The sequence below is a fragment of the Tricharina praecox genome, assembly GCF_024521635.1.
Source record: "Tricharina praecox strain CBS 144465 chromosome Unknown BZA05scaffold_10, whole genome shotgun sequence".
NCBI lineage: Eukaryota > Fungi > Ascomycota > Pezizomycetes > Pezizales > Pyronemataceae > Tricharina > Tricharina praecox.
The window spans coordinates 1,018,360-1,033,555 of record NW_026250412.1 but is presented as its reverse complement, the minus strand read 5'-3'; the positions used below and the strand labels follow the sequence as shown (position 1 = coordinate 1,033,555).

Sequence of the window (15,196 nt, the reverse complement as noted above, 5' to 3'; positions counted from 1 at the left end):
GTAGCTTTTTTTCTCGCTGTCAACTCCTCCTCGCCGACAGTCCCCCCTCTCGCAGACATTCCTCCTCGCCGACAGTCCCCCCTCTCGCAGACAGCTCCTCCTCACAGATCGCTCCTCCACCACTCTTCCACCACAACAGTGTTGTATCCGCGGCGAAGAGAGTGTGGTACCCGCGGCGGCGAGAGTATGGGACTACCAACAGCTGACAGTCAGCGCAGGACAGCAAGAACAGCGGCGAGAACGGCAAGTATAGCAAGGACTGCGGAAGGAGAGTGTGCTATCCGCGGTCGGGAGAGGGAGGTACGCTGCGGCGCAAATGGAGGAAGGCATAGGAGGACAAGCCGTATACTAGTACCACATATGAATGTAACGCATTTTATAATACTGCAAATTATCCAAAATATCGCATTTTGCAACAATACCATCTCAAAACCCAGCGCATTCTACGTCTTGTCGCATTCATCATTCTGCTGCATTGAGTGACATCTCCGTTAATGCGACATCTTGGACCTCATTCCATTCACTAATTGAGTGAAATCATTTTAGGATGGTGTTTCTTGCGACCTCATTGACCATAAAATGCTAGTTTGCCTCATTACTTGTACCCTAGGGGACCACTGGACCACGCAGGGTTTTTTCCGTGATGGAAACAGCAAATTGGAAAATATAAAGTGGTGTGTTCCACCCCGTGATGGGACAATAACAACGGCAACGAAGCGACGCCCGCCAGATCGGAACCTGTCCTGCTTCATCGATACACCCCCGGGGCCCCCACAACTGATCGTCTGGATGATTATTCCATCTCACGCTGCGGTAGATCCGTACCAGAAACATGAATTCGATTCTTATAAAGTGGTGTGTGCCACGTGACGGATAAGAACAACGACGCAGTGTCGTTTACATATCTATTCTCAGCTGGCTTATAGAGCGCACCAAAGATATAACACTACGTACGAACAGACAGTGCAGGCAACAGCCCAGCCCAATCAAATCCAGCCCGCAGCCCGGCGCGTCTAGCCCTGCCCGGGCTGGGCTGGTCTTGGCAGCCCGGCTTTGAGCAGCCCACCAGCCAGGCGCGCCCGGGCTGGTGGGCTGCAGCGAGTGAGCTGTTGTGATTCGTCTCACTGCTACTCTTCGTTGACCAACGGATTTCCTATCTATTGTCGTAAAGTTACCCTACCAACTCTAGGATCCAGCCTGCCCAGCCCATCGGCGCCAGCCCGGGCTATCAGATCAGCCCACAAGCCCCAGCCCAGCCCATGGGCTTTTCGGGCTGTTGCCTGCACTGCTAACCCGTAGTAGACGAAGAAGGAAGCAACAAAACAGCCACATCGTCCCACCTATCCTCCTACCGATCTTAGTATCTTTGATAGCCAAGAAACAGGGAGACGCCGGGAAGCAGCCGTGCATCGAGAGTGTAGACCGCAGTCAATCAAGAAGCCAATGTCATCGTCTCGCACAGCAGCCAGAGCAACAACATTTCGCTAATGGCGCATGCATCTCACTCATGCATGGCCAGGAGGTAAGACCTTTGCTATGAAAGGAAGAAGACCTCCGCGTACAACGTGGGGGGATAGTAGACCAGGTTATACGCGTAGAACTCGGAAGTTATACTTTTTTTAGTTTATTTCTTCCTCGTCAACACGAAACCGTCTGTTACCCGGTTTCGGAGAAGCCATCCACCGGGAGCAAGTCGGCTCTCACCCGACTTGGAATCCTGGCGGAAGGGGGAAAGAACTTCGCCGGCAGCAGAAGAGAAAACCCCGTCCTTGGATCTTTTCTGCTCAGCCTCGAGGGTTGGATCCGTCTCTTGCAATAGTCTACTTTGTAGACCGGTTGCACGGATCCCTCAGTTCCTCGCTACTCCGGCTGAGCAGGATAGCCCTGTAAGGTTATCCTGGAAGTAAAAAGCGGGGGACAGAGAACGACGTACCTGAGGGTTGATCTCAAGATTAGGTGGAAGGAAGGGAGGGAAGGAAGGAAAGGAATGTGGGAAGGAAGGCAGGATGGGGGGAAGGAAGGAAGGAAGAAAGGAGAGTAGTCGAGGAAGAATGGAAGCTGTGATGGTTGTAAAGAGAAGAAGAGAAGGAGGAGTAGAATGGGGGGTTTTATAAGTGATTTAGGAGCCGCCAGGTTCCAAGCGAGTTTTTGCCGCCAAGGGCTAGACCCCACAAAAACTTGCTCGTCCGGCGAAACGAGCGAGCAGACCTGACTCCAATCGTCGGAGACGGGGTCGAAGTCACCTCGCGCGCCGGCGGCTGAACTATTCGCTGTCACGGCTCATAGAAAAAACAGTTACATCTTCCTACTTATCCTCCTATCGATCCTAGTATATTTGACAGAGCGGTAAGCGGGTAGGTTTGACTCGAGGGAAGGGCTGGGCGGCGAGCAACAGGAAACTGGTATCCAGCTCGCTGCCAGAGGTCGGTGACAGCCGGCTGGAAAAAGACATCTAATCTGCCATGACCTGCTAAGGCCGAAGGCCATGATGATTAAACAAAAAAAAAAACCGAACTGTGGCTCGAACCAAAAACCGTCACCACCCCCGGTGGGTGGCTTGGAAACCCCGATAGATGGACCGTTGTCCATGCTAACTCCGCCGGGTGCGTGACCACAAGGCCACACGGGGTTTTTTCCGTGCTGTAAATTTACTACGCGCGGTTATGAACCCGTCGCGCCAGCATGCGCAACAGGCTTATCAACCACACCAGGTGTTGAACCATCGTATGTAGTCCCCATATACCCCAGGATACATGCAATGCGGCGTAATGAATGCGTACCTGTCGTCTCTATTGACGGCAAATAGTAGTACTTGCGAATGTCACTGTAATTCTCCACTACTTGCGGTAACGGCACAAAATCTGATGAATGATGGAACATGCAGTTGTCAATACTCGCCGTCCTTCGCTGTCAGACAGCCCTGGTCTTCGTACAGCGGGTATGCATCGTTGTCCTACGCCGTCCTGCTGTGTCGGGCCTGCCTCACCGTGGATGCACACTATAGGCTATTCACCGCGGATTGCACACTGACTTCGCTGTCGTTCGTGGTTTCTGCCGTGGGTATTTACTGCATTCGCTCCTGGTCTCACGGATACCACACTGTCCTTGCTGTGGATAAGCTGCTGGCCTTACCGCGGATATCGCGCTGTTCTTGATCGTCTTTCCTGTATATAATGAGAGAGAGAGAGGAGGCCTCTCGAATTTCCCCACCCTCCATCAAGTTCTCCTTGTTCAGGGTCAGCTCGCCACGCTCCGATCTTTGGGAGTCCGGGATTCCGCTGAGCTGCTGGAATCCCCTGCCAACTAAGGCCAAGGTAGCTCTGGGTTCAGCCAGCTGCTCGTCCAACTTCCAAGTGCCTGCCCTGGGGTCTTGGTCTCTTGACCATCGCGGTCGCCCGATGTTTTGGTGTCCGCGTCCACGCTTGCCTCTACATCATTCTTCTTCCCACGTCTTCCTTCAAATCCAACCACCACGAGCTGTTGACTCTGCTTTCCTCCCCGTTCCTGTCCGATTTCGTCGTCTGGTTGTATGTCGCCGCTCGCTTAGAAATTTAGCGGGTAGTATGTTGCGTGAACTGCGTAAATCTCCTGTGCTTGCTGTACGGTGCACAGCCGGGTCTCGTGCATGCCTGGATATCTCGATCACTGTGTACCTAGGGGAGCATGGCATGGTGAGTCGAATGACATGCACAGTCAGGTGAAAATGGACGGGACACGCGACAGCCGCCTGAGCCTTAAGACTAGCGTTTCGAACCCAGGAGTTGGGACTGCAACTGCCGGCAGCTGCCGCTGGTCATACATTATCACTCGACCTTTCTGCAGCCTACGCGGCGGTTCTTCATGATTTCGCATTCGCTCCAAAAGGGAAAGGGAAAGGGGAGAAGAGATGGCGGGACTTGGAAGAGAGGGAAGCTTCCAGTCATGACCTGATAGTGCTCGCGGCAGGGGCGGCGTATATGTGACCGTCTTCATCGGCGGGAGCAGGAATGCCGGGCGGCAAAAGCCACGCAAGCCCCATAGAAAGGATTTGGAAAACCTTCAAACGAAGGGACAGAGCACAGGTGGCAAGAGCGGGCGAGTTGGCCCGTAGGGAAGAGAGGAGATCGTGATTCCGCTAGTGCAAGTTTGAGGTTTAGAAACCTCTACAAAACCCCCACTGCTCTCCCACTGCTCTCCCACTCTTTCCTTCTCTCTTCACACTCTCCACTCTCCACCTTCCTCCGCCCGCTACAAATTTTCTCCTTTGCAAATCTTTTCGACCTCTTACTCACACCGGTTTGTTTATCTCGGCTCTTAGAATGAAATATCATAACAACCTCGCCATCCTAGAACCATCACACACCATGCCTAGAATTAACGAGTTGGAACAGAGTGGTCGAATGGTCAATCACAAGACCTTCGACCCTCTGGGGGCTACTCTTCCGGAGACCCCGAAGTCCCTCGCCGAGGGGCATGAGGGCGCTGCCACCACCATCGAGTCATCTTGCGATGACTCGAGCGACGATGATGATGATCTGATCTTCATGTCTACAAGCAGTAGCAGCGCGCTGATAACATCGGCGGATGTCGTCGGTGCTCTCGGCGCGACGTACGCCGCCGCCGTCAACGGTGTTCGATGCTTCCTCTCCTCCGCGTACGAGTACGCCGAGCTCGTGCAGTCGGTGCTCGCCGTCGCCACCACCACCATCGCCGCCGTGGTGGTGAAGGCCATCATGCTTCTTACTATCCACGGGCTGCCGCCAAGGTTCGCCCAAATCGCCAAGGGTGCGGAGGTGTCTGCGGACGCGATCTCGGTCGAGATCGTGGTCCCGGCCTGCCATCGGTTCTTGGACTGGCCCTCAGTCGTGTGACTGAAGGGGGAGGGGAGGGGGAATAAGGAATAGCTGGCTATTCCTCAGAAATAAAATTAATTTTTTAAAGTCAAACCTTTCGTGAGCCGTCCGCTATCTGTTGGTGTTGTCATCTAGAGTCAACCCTGAATCCGCTTTCGCTATGTAGAACAGAGCAGTTTTGCGAGGGCTCTTCCACCAATCACTCTCCAGGCTGTCAAGTGGGTCGTGAGAACGAGAATACACAATGCGAGAGAGTAGGCAGAGGTTGATCTAAACATTTCCAGGTCCTACGGGGCCCTAATAGTCTTCCATCCGGACGGATTAGTATTTCTAAACAAAAGAAAGATATTAAAAATTAAAATTAAAGAAAACAAAAGAAAACAAAAGAAGACAAAAGAAAACAAAAGAAAACAAAAGAAACAAAAGAAAACAAAAGAAACAAAAGAAAAGAGAGGAAAAGAAAACCCCAGCACTAATCAAGGACGATTGGATCGTCACGGCTTCCTAAGACCAGATCGGCGATCTGCTCAGTCTGCCGTCTGGAGAAGCGGGGCAGGCACGACGGCGGCGGTCGGGCGTCTGCGCTCTGCCGGCTGGAGCGGCTTCTTCTTCGTCTTCGTCCTCAATCGTAAACGGGGGCGCTGAGTTGCCGTCCCCAGAGAAGATCGTAGCCTCGGCAGGCTGCAAGGAGTAGGCGGGCTCGGCTGCTGGCTCGGTGCTTAGAGCGGGCGAGGGAGAGGGCACACGGCTGCTTCTGCTACTGATGCCCCATATCGTGGAGGCGGGTGCGGAGACTGGTGGCGGCGGGTTGGGTGATCCGGGAGCCCGGATCGCGGCGCTCTCCTTCAGGAACATCGGTTAAGACCGCGCCGTCGGCAGCGGCGACAACGTACCCGTTCACCAGCTTGTAGCGGTACTTCTCGAAGCAGTCCTCCTGGAGAAGAAGGTCCTGCTTTGAGAACGTGCACTTGTACGAGATCGTGAGCTTGTCTGTGGTACTGGTGGTGATGCTGGTGCTGGTGGCGGCGGCGCTGTGTGTATTGTTAGATATGGATACAGAGATGGATCCGCATGAATGAACGTACCTTCGCGCGCCGGGTCTTGGCCACATTCGCCCCAATTGGCCAGCCCTTGGCCAATTGGGGTGACGGATCTTTGTTCACGGGACGAATCCCGGCGAACGCTGTGTGCAAATCGAGTCAGTGAGTGATGCATCACATGGTGGCGAGGGAAGTGTGAATAGCTTACCTTGACCGGCGCCTTAATGGTCGCCAGGTCGCGGAGGAGGTGTCCGTGGGCGGAAGTAGAAGATGCTGCAATCATCTATCCAACTGTGAGCGCAGTTCGCAAACAACAATTATAGATGAAGTATATGCGAGGGACAGTTTGTGTGTGGGGTCGTATGTTGGTTGTCGGGCGAGAAGGGGAGAGGGAGGGGACTTACATTGTTTCTGGATGCAGAAAGAGCAAGCGCTTGGGGTGGTGGATGTAGAAAGATGTCTGTGGATGAAGGAAGAGCAGGTGCTTAGGGTGGTGGATGTAGAAAGAAGAGAGAGAGTGGGGGCCAGGAAGCTGGTATTTATAGGTGTTCTAGAGAAAAACGTCAAATCGCGGCTCGTCAACTGATGTGTGTCCTACTCTCACACAGCCCTTCCAGTACCGTTTCGCGTGCCGTATATCCTCAACATCTAAACGATACGATCCCTCGCCGCTACCATCATCAACACGATACAGGCTTCAAGCAGCATAATTATTAATGCCAACCCCATTCGCCACCGTCCCCAGATTCCGCATCTTCTCACCACTGGCAGCCTTGCTCTCCGAGACTCTCGTGACGAGGCCGGGCTCAACCTAACGGCGTTTGTCTCGTCGGCTGCCTGATGCTCGTTCTGATACTGAATGTATGTAGTATGGTGTCGCTAGGTATTGGCAAATCCACGATGCGTGTGTTTTGTCTCTAGTTGGTTGAAAACGGATGATCCCAGTCCAGACACCAGCAGCGCGTGGGAAGTCGTTGTGAACTCACAACACAGAGGCAAACTCTGAGCTGTTGTGATTGCGTCGTTTCGTGAGTCTCTCTGAGCACTCCGGTCTGTATTTCGGAGTCGGCTTTTTCTGGCTGATCATCTCCGCGACCGTACATACTTCTTACTGTTGGTTTCTACTTCTACGGGGTTTGGGCTTTCATACTGTATAGTGAAGGGGGGGTAAAAAAATACGCTATTTTCCGTATCGGTACAGCCACAAAGCGTATTTTTCACCCCCCCCCCTTCACTATACAGTAAGTGGGGAAATTACTCATGTCGCCGAGATCTATTGGGTAGCGGGTTTGAAATTCGACATGATAAGTACGAGTGCTGGTCAGGAGTATTCAAAGTTTCCGACACGAGATGGATCATAGTGGATGATTCGGAAAAGCAAGTCCTAGTTTTGGTGGATGTCGTCGTTTTGGTCACAAATATCACATGAAGAGCAATCAAGAAAAATGAAGAACAATCAAGAAAAACCAATAAGCACTTTTATTTTGTTTCCCCCGAGCTCACAACAGACACAGGTGCGCGAGCCTGACCAGCATCGTTCCTCGATCTAGTGCAACATGACCCAGTGGTTCTTTCCCTTGTACTGGTACTTTCCACCAGCCCTGTCCTTGTCACCCTGCCGGCACTTCTGGCGAATGTGGTCGACAGCGGCGGCGACAGTGTAGCACGGCGCATTGTAGGTACCTCCGCACATCGAGACGGCGCCTCCCTTCCAGCCGGCGATCTTCTTGCACTTGGATCCTCCGCCGTTGGTCTGCCTGCAGATCTTCTTCTTGAAGTTCATGATGTCGACGATCATGAAGTTGATCTCGTGCTCGGTGGGCGAGGCCCAGGACGTCTCGCAGAAGATGTTGCCGGGCATGAGCGGGTCCTCGGCCAGGCCTGGCATGGTGCTGTTGATGTCGTCGGGGACACCGAGGGAGCCGGCGGCCATGGTCTCGCTGTAGAGAGCCTCGAGGTCGAAATCGTCGGTCGCCTCCAGAGCGTCAGCGGTATCGATATCGGTGATGTTGGAGATGCTCGCGCCAGAGCTGGCGGGAACCGCCGAGACGGCGACGGTCATCATCGAGAGGACCATGACGGTAATGAGGTTGGTGCGCATGTTGATCTTGTTGGGGGTTTTGATTTTGTGGTGGAAGGGTTTGGTAGGAAAGGGGAGAGGAAGGATTTGGTGGTTGAGGTATGTAGGGATGAGGGGAGGGATGAAGGGCTTGGTGTGAAAGATAGGGAGAAAGGGAGGAGGGAGGAGGGAAGGATAGGAAGCCTTATAAAAGATTTTGAGCGTGCGTGCGAAAGAACCCTAGCGCAATATTTTAGGCGGCGAAAATTATGAGTATGAGTTCTAGGGCACCCACACTCGCAAATCCTTGGTCTAAGCCCTACTTACTTACCAGCCAGATAATCATCACCACCTTTGACGGCCGACATGCGCAGTGCATCACTTTTAATCACTCGTAGACCGAGTGACATCATGTGCCGACTATCCAGCAAAATCCCACTTCATATCCGACAGGTGATCGACGCAAAGAACAAAACCCTGCACCACCCCTGGCGGGTGGCCTTGAAATTCAAGTGGCAGAGCATCACAGCTTGTACATTTGACCCACTCGCGTGTGGGATGATCTACCTAGACCATTACTACGCGGAATGTTTCCGCGCAAGCCGGGGTGATGTGTGCTGGTTCTGTGCTGAGATGTCTCGCACATCTGGGCCAAGTGAACGACCCAAGCTGAGCAAAAATGCGTCACCCAGTTCATCTACGGTCAGCGTAACTTCATCTACTGATATATTGTTTCCTTGTTCACCACTCGTATGCCTTCCAGACTAGGTATGGCGAGCTCTTCCACTAATCGGGCGCCACACAAGCCACAGGGACTCACTCAAAACGAGTGACATCTACTCCATATGTGCACACGAAAGTGGGGTTGACTGATACGTCCGGTTTAGCGCTACAGCGTTCACGGGTGTGTAGTCGACAAGCTGGTGAGTGAGCCGATGATTTATCTTTGGATGCACATCACTCGCCCACGCCACGACGTTTTTGATACGGAAAGCGAGGGCCGCTCCGAGATGTCACACCGGCCACCGTCTAAGGCTCCCACATACGAGGAGGTCCACTATGACACCTAGGCGGCAAACGTCAACCCAGAGAAGAGACTAAGTTTACCGGGTCGTGTGCCATTCCAGCCTCCCAATTTTGTTGGGTGTCTAGCAAACGCTACGGAGAAGCTCCGAATATAGCTCGAGCGGAAAAGGCGGTGGCTTCCTGGAAGCTACCTACGTTCCCGGACGTGTAGTAGCACGATGTAATGTATACATATTTACCCGGATGGTGATACTCAAAATGTTTATGTTCAAGTTTGAACCCTAATCAGCGGATCCGGTCTTGAGCTTTAATTACGGAGGGTCCAGGGACATATCGGTAGGCTCGGAATTACAAAATGCAGTAGCTATCGAGCTCTTCTTCACTTCTGATGCAACACTCCCGCGTCGATAGATGTGCTGCTACTATTTCCCCAGGTTGCTCCCGATCACGCCGGGCACGGGTATATTGGTACGCGTGTAGCTTCTCCCCCACAAAATCCGGCTCAATTTATTGATGTAAGTTTGTAGGGTCCAGTAACGTCGTCGCAGTGGGGCTCGACTTCTGCCTCTGCGAGCTCGATGGGGGTAGCCGCCTGGTTGTTTGTGTGCACATAGGTTGCCGGGGTAGTGGGAGGAGACAATGTCGGGAGCGACTGACATGTATTATGTTGGAAAAGCAGGCAATAACGAAGCGTGAGAAAGATAATCTTCAGGCGCTCCACTGGCGGGTGGCATGTGGTCGTTGTTATTGTCCATCGTGCCACCACTTTATATTTTTCAACTTCATATCTTTGGTACGGGACCCCACTGGTAGGTAGCAGAGCGGAGGCGATTAGTAATTCATAAACATCGACCGCAATGTTCACTTGCGGAAGAAACCCCGCGTGGCCTTGTCGTCTAGGCCACCACCCCGGCGCTGAAAGCTCGCCGTTCGACTCCCTGGGGAAGAGGGGTTTCCAAGCCACCCACCGGGGGTGGTGAAGGTTTTGTTTTTGACGCGGCGGATGGAGCACGAGGTATCACTCGCTAGTACTGTCAATCACGGAAACCGCTTTGCACTGCTGCTGGCCGGGGTCGTTCGGAAGGAGACGGGGAGGAACAAGGATCGCTTCACGATCCCTTTGCAAATCAGCGTTGCAGCCAGGCTATCTTGGACTTCTTCTCTTCCACTGATGTGGTAGATGAATCCCAAAGGCCGCCGCGGAAGATTCAGCAAGCGAGGTGTCCGAATGGGAGCTTAGGCAGCGGGCAGAGAGTGAAGCGGATCTGGTGCGAGAGGAGGAGGAAGGTGCTGATGTGGAGGAGCCGGGGTCAACGCCGCTGTTCCTCCTCACACCCTCTTTCATGGAATCTGCCGTGGAAGAGGCAACGGGCGAGGTGGGGCAGCTCCGGGGTAGCTGCTCAGTGACCGGTCTACTGCCCGCGGATCAATCTGGTAACGAAACGCCTGCTAGACGGCGCGATGCTTCTACGACAACGTTGCTCACTCTACTCTACTCTACTAGATAGTAAATGAAAAGATTGTAGGTCGGGTAATATCGCGTAAAGGCGGCTCTCACGAGCAGGGTTAGTTAGTCTGGATCATGTAAAGCACTCGAATACGATCGAACTGGGTACCGGTATCGTAATAATTCGTTTACGCTCCGACCGCTTTCTGCAGTGGGATGATTCTTTCAAGAGATGTGTTCAATGGAACATCGAGGATTGGGGGGCACTACACTTCATAGCCGCCGCCGTGGCTGACGACTATGAAATGGACACGGGAAGCAGCCGTGGATTGAAAGTGCAGACTGTAGTCAATCAAGAAGCCGATGTCATTGTCTCGCACTGCGGCCAGAGCAACAACATTTGGCCAATGGCGCATGCATGCCTCAACTGCATGCATGGCCGGAGGAAAGACCTTTTAAAAGCGAAAGGAAGAAGACCTCGGCGTATAACGTGGGGGGATAGTAAACCACGTTATACGCGTATAACTTGGGGCGGTAGTAGACAAAGTTTTACCTTCTTTGGTTATTTATCTGCTCGTCCGAAACCGTCTGTAGCCCGGTTTCGGAGGCATGCGCCATGGCCATGCACGGGGCATGTCTCTCACACATGGCATGCATGGCCAGGAGGAAAGACCTTTGCTCTCTCACAGCAAAGGAAAAAAACTTCCGCGTATAACTCGGGGGGTAGTAGACTAGGTTATACGCGTACAACTCGGAAGTTATACTTTCTTTATTTTTTTCTTCCCCATCAACACGAAACCGTCTGTTACCCGGTTTCGGAGAAGCCATCCACCGGGAGCAAGTCGGCTCTCACCCGACTTGGAATCCTGGCGGAAGGGGGAAAGAACTTCGCCGGCAGCAGAAGAGAAAACCCGTCCTCGGATCTTTTCTGCTCAGCCTCAAGAGTTGGATCCGTCTCTTTGCAACAGTCTACTTTGTAGACCGGTTGCACGGATCCCTCAGTTCCTCGCTAATCCGGCTGAGCAGGATAGCTCTGTAAGGTTATCCTGGAAGTAAAAACTTGGGGGGAGGAGAAGGAAGTACCATCAGGTTTGAGCTCGAGCTCAGGTGGAAGGATGGAAGGAAGGAAGGAGGGAGGGTTGGGTTGGAAGGAAGGATGGGGGTTGGAAGCAAGGATGTTTGGAAGGAAGGAAGGAGGGGGGGAGGAAGGCGAATACGCGACGCCGAATGGAAGCTGTGACGGTTGTAAAGAGAAGGAGAGAAGGAGGAGTAGAAGGGGGGGTTTTATAAGTGATTCAGGAGCCGCTAGGTTCCAAGCATTTTCGCTGCCGCCAGAGTGCTAGACCCCATCAAAACGTGCTGGTTAGATGGAGCGAGCGAGAAAACTTGACGGGGTACTCGCTGGAGAGGGATGGAAGTCACCCGCGCGCCAGCGGCTTAACAAGTCGCTGTCATGGCTCATAACCGCCCACTGCAGGTGCTCGTACACAACGTCTGCCAGATTACGGTATCTGGAGCACATGTAGGATCTCTCCTCATCTTCGCTGTAAGGCGCTAGCGATGGTGGGTTTGAAGGAACATTTTGTGAAGGAGCCAAAGACGAGTCGATCATGCAAACTGTATCCGGAGAAGGATATATGTTCTGCAGTCTGGTGTAGCTGGCGGGTCTATCTCCCCATAGTAAACATATTCCATGCATAGAAGGCGACCAGGCCGGAAATCGTGGGTCAACAGAAGAATTACACACAAGGAGGAAGAGGAATACCTAAGTGGTTTATCGCCTGTTCTGTTAATTATAAATTATAATCCATCGAGAAGAATAAGACGAACCAGAAGAAGGAGAGCCCGCTCTACCCAGCTTGAGTAACCTCCTGCTCGACCCTGCCATGGCCGACAACGTTAATTCTCACCGCTACTGAGAACACCCGTTTGCTCCCGGCGACAGGAGTTCTCCTTCACTTCCTCCTCGCGCCGAAAGCGATCCTCCATCCCTCCGCCACAATGTCTCTGACACATAGCCAACAGGAAAGATGTATTTGAAGCTATCTCTCGACGTCCTCTACTGACGATGGTGTTCGCTAGTGTTAGCAGATCTGTTACTCTTTGCTGCTGCAACTCTTCATCGGCGCGATGAACGTAGGCAATGTAGAAGGGAGAGCGCCTGGTAGGAAATGGAGCTGTTGGACCCCGCTGGTGGCAGAGCGGAGGCGGTTGGCGGTTTATAAGGGTCGACAGGAATCTTCACTCACGGAAAAAAAAAACCGCGTGGCCTTGTGGTCTAGGCCACCGCCCCGGCGCTGAAATCTCGCTGCTCGACTCACTGAAGAAGAGGGGTTTCCAAGCTACCTACCGGGGGTGGTGAAGGTTTTTGCTTTCTTGCCGCCTTATTTTGCCCCCCAGTGGCATACATGCGATGTCACTCGGTAGCCGAGTGCGGTAATATGAATGTAACCTATTGTAGCACCCCCAATGGATTCAAACCGGCTATTCCCATCATGCTGTAGCAGAAATACGTGTAAGGGAAAACATCTGGTAGGGAACGGAGCCATTGGAACCGCGGGCTGGTGGCAGAGCGGAGAGGGTTTATAATGGTTGACGCAAATCTTCACTCACGGAAAAAACCCCTGCGTGGCCTTGTCGGCAAGCCACCACCTCGGTGCTGAAAGCTCACCGTTTGAATCCCTGGGGAAGAGGGGTTTCCAAGCCACCCACCGGGGGTGGTGAAGGTTTTTGGTTTTGTTTTGACGGTGCCCACCCGCACCCCATGATATGTCACTCGGCAGTCGAGTGAATGTCTATGAGCATGCAGAAAGGTTTGTAACTTGGCGGGGTTCCGCAACCCGCAATAAGCAACCCACCTACCACCGTCGCATATCCTACCATCGTAATACCCATCCAGTATGCGAAATATCTGACTACTGCTCGAAGTCGAACCTGATTGATCTTGTGCTCGTCGTACCGTACGGAACGTAACTCACATATATATTCGGCATGAGGTAAACCGTTAATTGGCGTATCCGGCGCTGCCAGGTGCGTCGCGTGGGAGATTCTCGACACATATTATGAAATGAATATATTTGTTTTGCTCGTTTATTCCCGTTCGGATAATAATCCGGCCCGGGGAGGAGCACAGCCGAAACATTACTCTTGAGTTTACACGACTGCGGCAACATGCATCCGGTAGTTATCACAGAGAACGGTATTCTGCTCTTCTCGGATCGACAGCGAGATCTCTCCGTAGTATAGATCGCGACGTACCCAGACGTGCGGAACTTCCGTGTGCTGACTCCATCCGGCTCCATGTCCTCGGATCCTGGAGGTTGTCTCGCTCCGGACGTAAGTAGTAAGTACGACAGCTATAGTGGGGATTCCGAGAGAAACATCAGCTCAATGTCATCACTCGCTTCGCCTGTGAGACCTGCACGGCAGCGAGCCGCGTCTCTAGCGGCACATCAGAAGAGCAGCGACCGGGTTGAAGGGGGAAAAAGCAATGAGTGTTTCAGCAGTTGAAGCACGGGCCACAGCATGAACTGCCGGGTCAGTGTTAGCTGGTCCCAGCGAAGGAACGAAAATGACAAGGTTCGCGGCGGGTTCGGCAAAGATGCAGGAGCATTTGTGGCGGAGTGTCGGTGGCTGACGGCGGAGTTGTGATAGGGTGGTCCTTTATTTCCTGTTGCTCGGGCTTGGACGACATCTTGAAACCTGTCTGCGTGCTATCCCGTAGCAGCTGTGTTACACGCAATTTTCCGCTTGTGACATCTGCCATATTCACATCTCCTATGTATCTCTCGGCAGTTTTGGATGGCTCCGCATCTCGCCCATGAACGTGGATTCATGGGTATGCTAGAACTTCGGTATTCCCATATCGCACACTACCGAGATTACACAACCGCACGGTGCACCTAGTTATGGGGCAAGCAAGTGAAGAAATATCCAGCACTTTCCATCCCAACTGGTAAACATCCAAGCCCCGCAGTTGACTAGGTTCAACCAGCTGCCGTCCAAACTACCGGTAGCCTTCAGCAGGAGCTGACGGGACGGACTACCAAGCGGATGAATTTGCATCCTTGATAGTCGTTTGGCTTTTCGCACGAGACACAATTGCAACGGAGCGATGTGACGTTGGTGGCGATCACCACTGCCACAATACCAGCCACGTAAATGAATCCAGCCAGCCGGCACCGAGATGAGCGGTGCCAGAATGCAGCGCGAGTAAAACTATCACAGACCAGCAGACCGCCGATTACTAGTATTCCACCAATTACCAGTACTCCGCCGACTGACAGTACGCCGCCTGGCACTACCAACAAACGTACGAGCATTAGCAGGATTTGGAAGTTGGAGGTGGGGCGACTCACCAAAGCAATGCGAACCCATTTTGCTTCGGAGGAGTTGTTTCAAATCAGTGGGTTGGAAGGCTTGGGTGGTTAGGACAGGTGATTGCAGACCATTTGATCTCGGGTGAGCTTATTTCCAGTGCATCGTTAAATCTCGATGATACATACGCTTCTTTTCTTGTTTCTTCTCCCCGTTCATTTCTTCCTTCACTCGATCACTTTCTTTTTTCCGCTCCCGGCTACTTCCTTTCCTTCGCATTATCCGGTGAGCCTACCCGCCGATGATGCGCCCGTACAGGAAGCACATGATACTCCGTGCCCCCTAAGCGAACGCCACAACTTTAATTGGCCTGGGTGAGTTGATAGGCGTCTTGCAGCGGCAGATGGAAGGTCTAGGACGTATAGGGCGCGAAAGTATATGCAGCTACTGATGTGTTGTTGTTGAGTATTGTACA

General features: G+C 52.8%; 3 protein-coding genes across 3 annotated transcripts; 2 read left to right on the top strand and 1 right to left on the bottom strand.

Annotated features, from left to right (window-relative positions):
* Positions 1-4,288: 4,288 nt before the first annotated feature.
* BZA05DRAFT_451860 (uncharacterized protein) lies at positions 4,289-4,850 on the top strand (the record flags this gene model as incomplete). The annotated part of the gene is made up of 1 exon (XM_051487452.1): positions 4,289-4,850. The coding sequence occupies exon 1, from the start codon at positions 4,299-4,301 to the stop codon at positions 4,848-4,850; it is 552 nt and encodes a 183-aa protein (XP_051340174.1). The 5' UTR covers positions 4,289-4,298.
* A 486-nt stretch (positions 4,851-5,336) lies between these two features.
* BZA05DRAFT_418344 (uncharacterized protein) lies at positions 5,337-6,975 on the bottom strand (the record flags this gene model as incomplete). The annotated part of the gene is made up of 6 exons (XM_051485510.1): positions 5,337-5,592; positions 5,726-5,822; positions 5,918-6,015; positions 6,277-6,332; positions 6,635-6,727; positions 6,859-6,975. The coding sequence occupies 6 exons, from the start codon at positions 6,973-6,975 to the stop codon at positions 5,337-5,339; spliced, it is 717 nt and encodes a 238-aa protein (XP_051340173.1).
* Positions 6,976-7,403: 428 nt separating this feature from the next.
* On the top strand, positions 7,404-8,060 carry BZA05DRAFT_451858 (uncharacterized protein; the record flags this gene model as incomplete). The annotated part of the gene is made up of 1 exon (XM_051487451.1): positions 7,404-8,060. A coding segment is annotated over one exon (657 nt), but the record flags the coding sequence as incomplete, so codon positions are not given.
* Between the last annotated feature and the right edge of the window lie 7,136 nt (positions 8,061-15,196).